Genomic DNA, 13,281 nt, shown 5'->3' on the forward strand with positions numbered 1-13,281 from the left:
GGGAGGGGGGGAGGGAGGGGGGGGGAGAGGGAGGGAGAGAGGGGGAGAGGGAGGGAGGGAGGGGAGAGAGAGAGGAGGGAGGGAGTGAGAGTGAGGGAGGGAGGGACAGAGACGGGGAGGGAGTGAGAGAGATGGCACTGACACTGTGACAGTCAGTGTGTCCCTGAGTGTGAGCTGGCACTGTGGGTGCTCGTGTCCCTGAGTGTGAGCTGGCACTGTGGGTGCTCGTGTCCTTGAGCGTGAGCTGGCACTGTGGGTGCTCGTGTCCCTGAGTGTGAGCTGGCACTGTGGGTGCTCGTGTCCCTGAGTGTGAGCTGGGACTGTGGGTGATTGTGACCCTGAGTGTGAGCTGGCACTGTGGGTGATTGTGTCCCTGAGTGTGAGCTGGCACTGTGGGTGATCGTGTCCCTGAGTGTGAGCTGGCACTGTGGGTGCTCGTGTCCCTGAGTGTGAGCTGGCACTGTGGGTGATTGTGTCCCTGAGTGTGAGCTGGCACTGCGGGTGATCGTGTCCCTCAGCGTGAGCTGGCACTGTGGGTGATTGTGTCTCTGAGTGTGAGCTGGCACTGTGGGTGATTGTGTCTCTGAGTGTGAGCTGGCACTGTGGGTGATTGTGACCCTGAGTGTGAGCTGGCACTGTGGGTGATTGTGACCCTGAGTGTGAGCTGGCACAGTGGGGTGGGGTGAGGAGGTGTGTTGGTGCTGCCTGTGGGGATAAGATGTGTTCCACTGGGAAGGGTTTTGGAATTACCATGGGGATAGGATGGTGCTGCATGGTGCAGCCGACTGACCCCCCGCCCCGTTGCCTCAGTGTCACTCTCCCTGCCCTCCCCACTCTCTCCCACAGAGTGTGCCAGTGTGTACCTGATTCTGTGCTGACCTGTTTACCCATAGCCCCTCTCTGTGTGTGTAACTCCCACCCCCACCCGTGAGTGTATCTCCCTGGAGCTCTCATCCATATGCAGCTCCTTGATGACCCAGTGGCCAGTGGGCCCCAGCTCGAGCTCCCCACCCCGTCCCGGTGTCTGGACTGGCCGCTCTGTAAATGGTCGGTGTTGTTGTGGGGCCATGGCTTGTTGGTGTTGCCTGTGGGGCTGCTGCATTGTATTTGAACCCCCCTCCGTACGGACACGTTGGGGAATGGCAGATGTTTCTCTGTCTCGCTGCAGGAGAAATGGGAGCGGCTGTTATCAGAGGGAGCGACTTCACTGGAGATGTTTGAACACATTAGTCTGATGACCTTGGACAGTCTCCTGAAATGTACCTTCAGCTACGACAGTAACTGCCAGCTGTGAGTAACTCCAGACCACACACCACCCACTGGCTTCTCTATGGGTAAGGGCAGGACTCTGTCAGGTCAGCCATACACTTACTGTATGGGACAGGGGCTGAATGGCCTCCTCATGTTGCTAAACTCCACATTGCTATGGAGCGATTACCCCTGGTGGGGGTATCAAGGCATCTGAAATGGGTGCAGAAACAGGCCATTCAGCCCTGCGTACTATCCACTAAGATCGCGGCTGACAGGATTTCCCTGCCACAGGATTTTGGATGGTTGCCGTGGAGACTGTTCTGATTTCTGACAGTGATGTGTGTTGTGACAAGCCCTAGCAGGCAGCTGCCTGGGCTGTGGTAACTGCGGATGGAGTTGGATTCACTTTGGAGAAACCGCACTGTCTCATCGACTCCACCAAAACACAACATCGCCCCCTCCCCCAATACCCAGCGGCCATTGTAGAAGACTGCACCTCCCTCCCTCCACACTACACCCCTCCCCCGATGACTCCCTTACTTCCTCCCCTCCCCCCCACCCCATGCTTCCCTTCCTCTCCCAACCCTCCCCTCTCTCGGTGACTCCCTTACCCCCCCACCCCATGCTTCCCTTCCTCTCCCAACCCTCCCCTCTCTCGGTGACTCCCTTACCCACAGCCCCATGCTAGGTGTGCCCTGCCTGACTGAGGCTTGGTTAATGTCTCATCCCAGACTCAGCGCCCATGGCAGTGCCGCACTGCCATGAGACTGCACTGGAGTACGGTCTTGTGTTGCCTGCTGTGGAGATCCAGGATCTTCAGGAGGGGTGCGTGCTGACCACTGAGCCATGGTGGCTAATCTCCTTACCATCCGTTAATGACCAGGGCATGGTTTAGCCTCAACCCTGAATCCAGGTCAGTAAAGGGCACTGAGACTGGTTCAGTGTCCTGAGAGAGGTGGGGAGGGAGATGGCAAACAGACTGATCTGCCCTGACAGTCCTCTCCCCTCTACATTGCTCCCTAGAAAGTCAAGTGACTACATTGCTGCCATCTATGAGCTGAGCACGCTGGTGGTGAAGAGGGAACGTTACTTACCACATCACAGCGACTTCATTTACAAACACTCGGCCAATGGCAAGAGATTCGCCAGGGCCTGTGATCTGGTGCACTCCTATTCACTGGATGTCGTGCAGCGACGTCGGGAGATCCTGAGGGAGCAAGGGGCAGACGCCTGGCTCCAGTCCAAACAAGGCAAAGTGACCGACTTCCTGGATGTCCTGCTGCTGTCAAAGGTCAGTGTTTTCACCCCCTGCCCTTCCCCCACTGCGCTCCCTGAGGCAGCAGCCCCTCACCCACATGATGTGATCTCTGTTCAGCTCGCGGCTGGCACCCTCCTCATCACATGACCCTCGTCACTTCCTCACCCTCCCAGTGGGCCGCAGCTGAGGCCTACCTGAGGCAGTCCCCAATTGTCTATGAACTGAGGGACTAACATGGCCAATCAAGGGGGCATTTGGAGGGTATTTACAAGCACTTCAGAGCCAACCCCGTTGCTCTGGGTCTGAACTCACACATCAGTCATTCTGAATAAGGACAGCAAATAGGGAGGCAATGGCCTAGTGGTGTTACCGCTGGACCGTTAATCCAGAGAGACCTAAGTAATGTGCCGGGAACCTGGGTTCAAATCCTGCAATAGTAGAATTTGAATTCAGTAAAAAAGCTGGGGAAAAAAAACAGTCCAATGATAGCTGTGAATCTATTGTCATTAAAAACCCATCTTTAGTGGAGGAAATCTGTCCTCCTTCCCTGGTCTGGCCTACAAGTGACTGCAGACCCACAGAGCAATATGGTTGACTCTTCACTGCTGGCCTGTCTAGTCCCGTGAGTGAATTCCCTTCCCCACGGGTATGAGGGCTTTGACTGACTGTTTCTCACTGTCACGGAAACCCTCAGGTCCTGATCTTACCGAATTGAGACATTAGCTGGGGGTACAGTGACATCACCAGCCCCTCCCCTACCTGGTAGTTGTTAGGTGGATCTCCGAGTAGGCCATTCGGCCCTTCGAACCTGCCCTGTCACTCAGTATGATCACAGCTGATCATCCAATTCAGTGCCCTGTTCCCACTATCTCCCTATACCCGATTGGATCCCTTTAGCCCCAGAACTATTAAAAAAAACCCTTGTTGAAAGCATTCAATGTGTTGGCCTCAATAGTTTCCTCCGGCAGATGATTCCACAGGCCCCCACTCTCTGGGTGAAGACATTTCTCTTCAGCTCAGTTCTAAATGAACCGCGTCGTTTCCTTAAACTGTGACCCTCACCCCCACCCCCACTTCGGCCAGTCATTGTTCCGGTGTTTCCCTGTCTCGGACGGGTGAGGTGAAGGAGGGAGTGGGAGTTGATGGTGGGGCAGTAATCCTGCACGGATTACCGGGGCTGGCCAATGGGGAATGAACCTTTACTTTCTGTCTGCAGGATGAGGATGGCAACAGCCTATCAGATGAGGAGATCCAGTCAGAGGCTGATACCTTCATGTTTGAGGGTAAGTGTGTGGTCGTGGTTCCTCTTGGGTTTTAGTTTGAGCTGGGGTATTGGTACTGTGCTGTTGTGTGACCGTCGGTGAAGAGGCCGTGATTTATTATCCACCTTTAACCTGTCTCCGAAAGAGGCCTTTCCTGAAGGTTGGTGAGAGTTGGTCAGCTTTTGGAATCACATGAAGGCCAGACCCAGTCGTGATGGCAGATTTCCTTCCCTGAAGTACATTTAATGTATTTCCTGCTCCCTTTAACTGAGTTAGTATTTGTTTAAATTAACCGGATTTAAATTTAAAAGCAGCTGTGTTGGGATTTGAGTGCTTGGCCCCAGAATCACAGGCTTAGTAACCACAATCCTACTGCAACCGCCATTTGTTGGAGGTCTGGTGTCATCCCTCGGTAGAGCCGTGCATTCATATATTGCAGTTTGTGACTTCATGGAAGTGCTTCCCAGTCAGTGGCAAACTTCTGAAGCTCGGTGGTTACTGTAATACAGGAACTGCCGTGGCTAATTTACACGCATCGAGACCCCACATCCCTCATAAGTGATAATGACCAGGCAACATCGCTGGTTTCTGTGTTGTGAAAGTGGTACCTTCTGGTAACTCGCGGCGGGTCTGTCGGTGTTGGCGTTTCAAGCCCCTGGTGGGAGGTGGGGAGAACTGTCAACAGGTTGTGAACAAGTAACTGGGAGCCAGGGAAAGTGGGGGCGAGGTGTGTATGCAAGGGAAGGCTGGGGAGATGAAATACAAAAGGGGACGGTGGTGCGAGGGGATGGATGAGGGGAGAGGGAAGTGAGGGGTCACGCTGGAAACAGGGAACACTGTCTGAAATACTGGCCGCTATTATCCAGTTGTCTGTAAGCTGTTTGTTTTAGTGACATGGGCCAAGTCACCAAAGAGAAAGATGGTAGGATCCCCAATCTCACCCCAATTCTCCTCCATTCCCTGAGTAACTAAAGTCTGTCTCCCTTCGTTTGAAAGACAGCTCCCCTGACAGTGCGGCACTCCTGTCTGCCTGCCCAGTGTGCTCTGACGGAGCAGCACGACCCGAACACCCATCCCTCTCGTTTTTCCAGACGGTGTTTCTCAAACCCCTCAGGGTTGGTCATGAAAGTGCTCGGAGTTTTTGTTTTATCCCAGACCCGCGTCATGAGGTGCTTGTCCGTTCCTGAATTCCTTCTCCCACTGTCTCGGCAGGACATGACACTACAGCCAGTGGGATCTCCTGGGTGTTGTATAATCTCGCTCGACACCCAGAATATCAGAACAAGTGTCGAGAGGAAATCCAGGAGCTGTTGATGTCAAGAGATGATAAAGAGCTGGAGTGGTGAGTGACTGACTCCTTTGATCTTATGTTGCAGACTGAAACACAGGGACTAAGAAGGCCAGTCAGCCCATTGAACCCGAATGGCACCATCAAAGCTGATCATGGGTTTCCCACCTGCTCCCCAAATCCAGAGGCTTCCCATCCCTCTGAGTGAGCTCATTTCCTCTTGTCTCAGCCCCTCCCTTTATCCAGAGACTATGCCCAGCAATGGCACCATCAAAGCTGATCATGGGTTTCCCACCTGCTCCCCAAATCCCCTGATTTCCCGAGAGCCCACTTCAAATTGGGATGTCCAGAGGCTTCCCATCCCTCTGAGTGAGCTCATTTCCTCTTGTCTCAGCCCCTCCCTTTATCCAGAGACTATGCCCAGCCCCTGGGCTCCCCAATCGCTGAGGGAGGGGGTGGGGTGGTGGATGGGGCTGTAACCTCACCGTGCCTACTCTGTCCAGTCCTCTTCAGAATGCTGTGTATTTGAATGAAATCGAAACCCCATGGAATACTGTGTTGCACCAGGGGAGGAATTCGGCTTGAATTCCCAGCCCGGAAACAGCTGGAAGGCCCTGGGAGGATGCGGGAGCCCCGAGGTATGAATTATTTCATTGGGACTATCCAGTTGGCGTTTGAACCCAGCTCCATTCAGGCAGTCCACCAGCTCTGCCAGTCCAAAACGTCACGGCTGATCTGACACCCCACCCCGTGCTGATCCTCTGTTTGTCGTAAGTGTAGATACCACAGCTTTGAGAATATTCACACCCCACCTCACCTCACTTCACCCTTCCACTGCCTGGGGAAGAGAGTTTCACAGACTCACAACTTGCACAGAGAAGATTCCTCATCTCCTGACTTCCGATCAGTGACTCCGGCTTTACCGATCTGGAACTTTGTCCGGACAAGCGGGAGCTGTTGCATCTTGGGAGGTCAAACACTAGAGGGAAGTGTACAGTAAATGTCAGAACCCTTAGGAGGATTGCTATACAAGAAGGGTCTTGGGGTGCAAGTCCATAGCTGCCTGAAAGTGGCAACAGAAATGGATAAGGCAGACAGCACACTTTCCTTCAGTTGGTGAACTGAGTAGAAAAGTTGGCAAGTCATGTCACAAATGTATAAGAATTTGATGAGGCCACATTTGGAGCATTGAGTACAGTTCTGGTCACCAGACTACAGGAAGGATGTAGAGGCTTTAGAGAGGGGACAGAAGAGGTTTACCTGGGTTGAAGTGTATTAGCTGTAAGAAGAGGTTGGACAGACTTGGATAGATTTTTGCTGGAGTGTCGAAGGCTGAGGGTCGATCTGATAGAAGTTTCTAAGATTATAAAAAGCTTAAATAGTCAGGGCCTCTTTCTCAGGGTGGAACTGTCAAATACAAAGGGACATAGATTTGAGGTAAGAAGGGAAAGTTGAAAGGAGATGTGCGAGGGATGTGTTTTATGCAGACGATGGTAGGCACCAGGAACATACTATCAGGGGAGGTAATAGAAGCAGATACGACAGCAAAGGCATATGAGGCATTTAAACAGAAACATGAACAGGCAGGGAATAGAGAGATACAAATAGCATCATGGTCGGCAGAGACATGGTGGGCCGAAGGGCCTATTCATGTGTTTGCACTGTTCTATGTTCTATCCCTCACCCTGTTGAGTTCCCAGGGGGATGTAGACTTCCTCAATATTGAACTGCAAGACAGAGATTGCTGGAGAAACTCAGCAGGCCTGGCAGCGTCTTTGAGGAAGAGTGATGCAGGGCTCAGAACCTTCACTCTGTTACTCTGCCCGCACAAACGTTGCTCTAGCAAGGTGGGACTGTCACAGCGCCAAACATCCCAAATCCCAGGCTGATGTTCTGGGGTCATGGGCTCAAAACCAGATAGTGAGAAAGTCATGAGGAAGCTGGCTTAGCGGTGACCAGGAGCCATTGTTGTTAAAAACCCAGCTGGTTCACGAATCCTTTAGAGAAGAAAATCTGCCATCCTTACCTGGTCTGGCCTACATGTGACTCCAGACCCACAGCAATGTGGCTGACTCTTAACTACCCTCTGAGCAAATAGGGATGGGGCAATAAATGCTGAACCCACCCCCCAACCTCTAGTGACGCCCATATCCTGCGAATGAACAAAATAGAAGGGTAATTTTGATAGTGGACACAGTTTAACATCAGGGGCTCTCCTGTTTCAGACAGAGATGAAGAGAGGGTTTTTTTCCTGAGGGTTGTGAGTTGGAGTGGAACCCTTCCCTAGAGAATGGAGGGGTTGGTGGTGGGGGGTGTGGGACCTGTCATTGAATATTTGTAAGCTGGAGGGAGAAGGTTTCAAAGCCGTGGGGGAGGTCAGGAGGGAGAGTAGGCCTGAGGCCACAATCAGATTGTATCGAGGGAAGGCGGGGAAGCAGGCTGTGTGTCTGTCTGTCTGTTCCTGACCATGTTCCTGTGCCCCCTCCCACAGGGATGATCTCTCCCAGATGCCCTTTACCACCATGTGTATCAAGGAGAGCCTGCGGCTCCACCCACCAGTGACCACCGTGGCACGGTGCTGCACCGAGGATATCCAACTACCAGACGGCAGGGTCATCCCAAAAGGTCAGGCCCAAGACTGTGCTGCGGCGGAGAGGGGTGCGGGGGGAGGTCACACAGACACAGCCTCGGGGTGAGGGTGGGGGGAAATGGAGGTGATAAATCCACCTGACAGCATCTTTCAAAACCCCCTCCTCAGCTGAGAGACTGTGGCCTGAGGAGGCATACAATGTTATTTTGAAACTGAGGCCAGAATTAGATTAGATTAGCGATAGTGTGGAAACAGGCCCTTCGGCCCAACAAGTCCACACCGACCCTCCAAAGAGCAACCCACCCAGACCCATTCCCCTACACTTACCCCTAAATAATGCACCTAGTACTACGGGCAATTTAGCGCGGCCAATCCACCCTAACCTGCACATCTTTGGACTGGGGGAGGAAACCGGAGCACCCAGAGGAAACCCACGCAGACACGGGGAGAATGTGCAAACTCCACACAGACTGTCACCCGAGGCTGGAATTGAACCCGGGTCCCTGGCACTGTGAGGCAGCAGTGCTAACCAATCAGGGGGCACAGTGCACACAGTGAACGACTGAATGCCCCTCTCTCCCTCTCCCGGGCCTGATGGTGCTGTGTCTTATACAAACACACCGATGAAGAAAGCTGATCATTCCACCTGCTCTCCCTGCCCTGTCATCAGGGTAAGCTTCAGGCACACTCCTGCTGGGTTTTGAATTCCACTTTCCCACTAACCGCCCCAATCCCACCCCAATTCTCCTCAATTCCCTGAGTAACTAGAGTCTGTCCACCTTCAAAATATTCACTGAGCCAGACTGAGGCAGAGTCCGAGAGCAGGAGAGCTCTCTCAGAGAGTTTCCCCTCACCTCTGTCCTAATAAAGACCCCCCCCCCCATTTTAAACAGTGTCTCCTCATTCCAGACAGACCCACAACAGGAATCACTCTCTCCCCATCCATCTGATCATTCGGGATCTCAAACACTTTGTCAAGTTAGCCCTCACTCTTCCAAACTTCAACAGAAACAAGTTCATTAAGTCTAATCTTTCTTTGCAAGTTGACCCCATCATTCCAGGTTTGAGTCTAAGTACTGTAATCTGCTCTCAAACACTTCCAATACATTTACAGCCTTCCTTAACTAAGGAGACCAGAACTGCACACCGTATTCAAGGCACAGTCTCACACCAATGCTGTTTAACTGAAGCACAACATTCTGACTTTAACATTCAGTTCCTCACATAATAAATGTTAGCATTCCATTAACCTTCCTGATCAGTTATAGAGTCATCGAGTCCCTACAGCACTGACTGGTCCACGCCAAACATAATCCCAAACTAAACTATTCCCACCTGCCTGCTCCTGGCCCATATCCCTCCTTTCATATTCATGTACAGCTTGCTCAACTATAACACCCATTTCATTAATGTGATTATGAATGGGGACACTGAATTGAAAGCTCAAACTTTCAACACTGTAAGTGCTGTTTCTAAAGCACGGATTTTCTAGAATACAGGGTTACACAAGAACACAACCATCGGATTATAGTCGAACTATCTGTACTTATTTAAGTGTCTTTTAAATGTTGTAACTGGACCCATATCCTCAGGAGGTTCATTCCACACACAAACTGCTCTCTGTGTAAGCAATTTGTTCTTCATGTCTACTTTAAATCTCCCATCTTACCTTAAAAATATGCCACCTAGTCATGAAATCCCCCACCGAGGGAAAAGACACCCACCTTATATATACCCCTCATGATTTTATAAACCTTAATTAAGGTCACCCCTCAACCTCCTATGCCTCACTGAGAAAGGTCCCAGCTTATCCAGCCTCTCCTTATAGCTCAACCCTTCCATTCCCAGCAACATCCTGGTAAATCTCTTCTGAACCATTTCCAGCTTAATACTATCCTTCCTCCAGTAGGTCTGACTAGAACTGTACAGAGTATTCCACAAGAGGCCTCACCAACGTCCTGTACAACCTCAACATGATGTCCCGACTCCTATACTGCACAATCTCTCCGAAACCTCTTCCCACCGCCCCAGATCGAGCTGCAGTTAATCTACATTAGTCACAGGGGCAATGATGACCTAGTGCTGTTATCGCTGGACTGTTAATCCAGTGAGCCAGATAGTGTTCTGGGGACCCGGGTTTAAATCTCACCCTGGTAGATGGTGGAATTTGAATTCAGTGAAGATCTGGAATTAAGACTGAGTTGTACAGTGTGGAAACAGACCCTTCAGTCCAACTCATTAAATTTGGCCCTTATCACTCTAAACCCTTCCTATTCATAGGATATAGTATAGAAGGGGTCCTTTGCAGTTCTGAGAGGGTGTGGCCCTCAGTTGAGGCATTTTATTCCTAGGTTTTTGCCCAAAACTTCGAATTTCTGCAACCTCAGATTTTGCCTGGCCTGCTGTGCTTTCCCAGCACCACTCTGATCTAAACCCCTTCCTATTCATATACCCATCCAGATGCCTTTTAAATGGTGTGATTGTACCAGCCTCCACCACTTCCTCCGGCAGCTCATTCCAAAATGCTTGTCTCCTCATTAACAACATAGACATTGTCACAACCTGAAACCCATATTCCCAACCACAACCAAGTGTTTGTGACTCCTTAGATTCCTCCTTCTGCTTTCACAAATCCTTCCCATTGATCATTTCCAAAACCCCTATCCTGCCCTGGCCATGACTTCACTCCCATTCACTTGGGGAGAGCCTCCTGCTCCAGGAATGCAAACTCCTGTCACTCATCACTTTAAGATCCCCCAAACTCAACTCAGCAAAACATTACATGGACAAACTTCATTTTACTGTTTTAGAGCTTTTTGTAAAAAAAAATCTAAAACCTTATTACTTTCTGCTTGGAGTTAAATTTCGGTGATTAAATTACTTCTGCTGCTCTGAGTTTAATTGTAACCATTGTTTTCACAGACCGCACTATTAACATAGATCACAATCCAGTAAAGATATAAATAATTACTTGTATGAAAACAAAAATATTTCCTATCTTTAATATTTTACTCAGCTGGGAAATAGTAAACCTGCAACAATTAATCTTGGCAAACCTGACTGTCAGCATCATATTTCCAGCATCACAGAGCTTGGTCAACAAAATGCCTTAACTCTGTTCACACACTGAGCCGTGAGATGGTTGATGTATCTCTGTTACAGCTGAGGTACTATCAGCTTCTAATACCTCATTTCTATGTTGGAGCTCCCCAGCCCCTTGGCCACATTCCGTTAGTTATGACTCCCTTATATCCCACAATAGTGGGCAACATGGTGGCACAGTGGTTAGCACTGCTGCCTCACAGCGCCAGAGACCCGGGTTCAATTCCGGCCCAGGCAACTCTGTGTAGAGTTTGCACATTCTCCCTGTGTCTGCGTGGGTTTCCTCCCACAATCCAAAAATGTGCAGGTTAGGTGAACTGGCCATGCTAAATTGCCTGTAGTGTTAGGTGAAGAGGTAAATGTAGGGGCATGGGTCTGGGTGGGTTGCACTTCGGCAGGTCGGTGTAGGCTTGTTGGGCCGAAGGGCCTGTTTCCACACTGTAAGTAATCTAGTCTAATCTGAAGAAATGAGATTCCTCAATATGCTACCTCCCACTCTGCTGTGTAACTCTTCGTGCCACCATGAACACAAATGCCAAGTGGAAAGCTCAAGCAGGTTTTCCATACAAAACACAAACAATGATGCAGATTCCATTCCTTAAATCAGCAAGTGTCTTTAGTCTGCAAGTCTGAGCATCTTAAATTGCTGCTGCCACAGACATTTATTCTAATATACAAAGTAATATCATCTCGCAGCATGGAGAGAAATCACTTTCTGGTACTTTGGACACTTTCTTGATTTCATCTCATTTTTCCAGAAATCTTCAATCAATTTATTCTTGCAGTCACATCTTTCACCTGGGAATCTTTGTTACCAAATTGTTCCTCAGAGAGTCCTACAGCAGGGAGACAGGCCCTTCAGCCCTAACTGGTCCACACCGACCAAACTATCCATCCACTCTAACCCCATTTCCCTGCACTTGGCCCATATCTAATCCTTCCCTATCCATGTATTTGTCCAAATGCCTTTTAAATGTTGTTACTGTACCCACCTCAACCACTTCCACTGGCAGCTCATTCCATACCCGTACCACTCTCTGTGTAAAAAAGTTGCCCCTCAGGTTCCCTTTTATTCTTCCCCCCCCTAACCTTAACCTGATGCCCCCTAGTCCTTGATTGCCCCAACCCTGGGAAAAAGACTGAGTGCATTCACCCTATCCGTGCCTCTCATGATCGTATACACTTCTATAAGATCCCCCCTCAGTCTCCGAAACGCAAAAGCGAAAAGTCCGAGCTTGTCCAACCTCTCCCTGTAACTCAGACCATTGGGTCCTGGCAACATCCTTGTAAATTTCTTCTGCGCTCTTTCCAGTTTAATAACATCCTTCCTGTAACAAGGTGACCAAAACCGAACACAGTGCTCCAGGTGCGGCCTCACCAATGTCCTGAATAACTGCAACACAACATCCCAATGTCCTTTAGGGAAGGACACTGCCTTCCTTTCCTGGTCCAGCCTACGTGTGACTCCAGACCTACAGCAAGGTGGCTAACTCTTAACTGTTCTCTGGGTGATGAGGCCTCGCCAGTGACACCCACATCCCATGAATGAATACAGAAAAAGAAACGTGCATTGGGCAGTAACTGGGAACATTTGTTTATTTTCCAGGGAACATCTGTCTGATCAGCATCTACGGAACCCACCACAATCCTGCAGTCTGGTCAGATCCTGAGGTACTGACACCTTCATTCTCACAGGGCGGAGTCACTGCAGGTTTCCAGTCCTACTCTCACCTCCTGTACAGAGAGAATGCCCTGTTTGATTGGATTGGATGCAGAATGACGTTGGATAAACTAATGGCTCGGAAGGAGTTAATGTTCATGTTGCATTAAGCTCCACCCAGTCTGACGATGTCACCCAGTCTGTGGGAGGAGCCTATTGAGTTCAGCACGGGTCTCCAAAGGGAGTAGATGTATTTTGTATAGCTCCTGAGTAACTCTGCCTCACTCCTCACTGTAAACTGTGCCCATTGGTATCAGGCCTACCCCCTGGTAATCAGACAGGTCGCAGATTCAGTGGATAGCCCAATACCCCCCTGCAGCAGCTGTGGGTTCCACCTTGCCATCATTGTACAGCAACAACTTGGGTTTAGGAAGTACCTTCAGTGTAATGGAACAGGCCGAGTGAGGAGGCCTGTGGTCACAGAGGTCACTGAATACACTTGGACATTGAGTCACAAGGGAAATATTCAGGTGGTGAAAGGTTCACTCAAACAGGTCGTTTTACAGGAGGGTCTGCAGGGAGGGGATCGGAATGGTGGGACGGGAGTGCGTCCAGGGGGGAGGGGCGTGAGTCCAGGGGGGAGGGGCGTGAGTCCGGGGGGGAGGGGCGTGAGTCCGGAGGGAGGGGAGTGAATCTGCAGCAGGCAGCACAGACCCTCCCTCTCTCCCTCAGGTACAGCCTCAGGCAGTTTTCCTGAAGTAGAACATGGAACAGTACAGCATAGAACAGGCCCTTCAGCCCACGATGTTGTGCCGATCATTGATCCTCATGTATGCACCCTCAAATTTCTGTGACCATATGCATGTCCAG

General features: G+C 50.5%; 1 protein-coding gene across 1 annotated transcript in view; it reads left to right on the forward strand.

Annotated features, from left to right (window-relative positions):
• Positions 1 to 13,281, forward strand: part of LOC122552154 (cytochrome P450 4F22) — a 51,167-nt gene that overhangs the window by 32,700 nt on the left and 5,186 nt on the right. Inside the window, exons 7-12 of the mRNA XM_043694665.1 lie at positions 1,169 to 1,290; positions 2,275 to 2,542; positions 3,726 to 3,792; positions 4,984 to 5,113; positions 7,551 to 7,684; positions 12,358 to 12,422. Of these exons, the coding sequence (XP_043550600.1) occupies positions 1,169 to 1,290; positions 2,275 to 2,542; positions 3,726 to 3,792; positions 4,984 to 5,113; positions 7,551 to 7,684; positions 12,358 to 12,422 (786 nt within the window). The remainder of the gene's footprint in view (positions 1 to 1,168; positions 1,291 to 2,274; positions 2,543 to 3,725; positions 3,793 to 4,983; positions 5,114 to 7,550; positions 7,685 to 12,357; positions 12,423 to 13,281) is intronic.

This window comes from Chiloscyllium plagiosum, chromosome 8 (genome assembly GCF_004010195.1).
Source record: "Chiloscyllium plagiosum isolate BGI_BamShark_2017 chromosome 8, ASM401019v2, whole genome shotgun sequence".
Classification (NCBI taxonomy): domain Eukaryota; kingdom Metazoa; phylum Chordata; class Chondrichthyes; order Orectolobiformes; family Hemiscylliidae; genus Chiloscyllium; species Chiloscyllium plagiosum.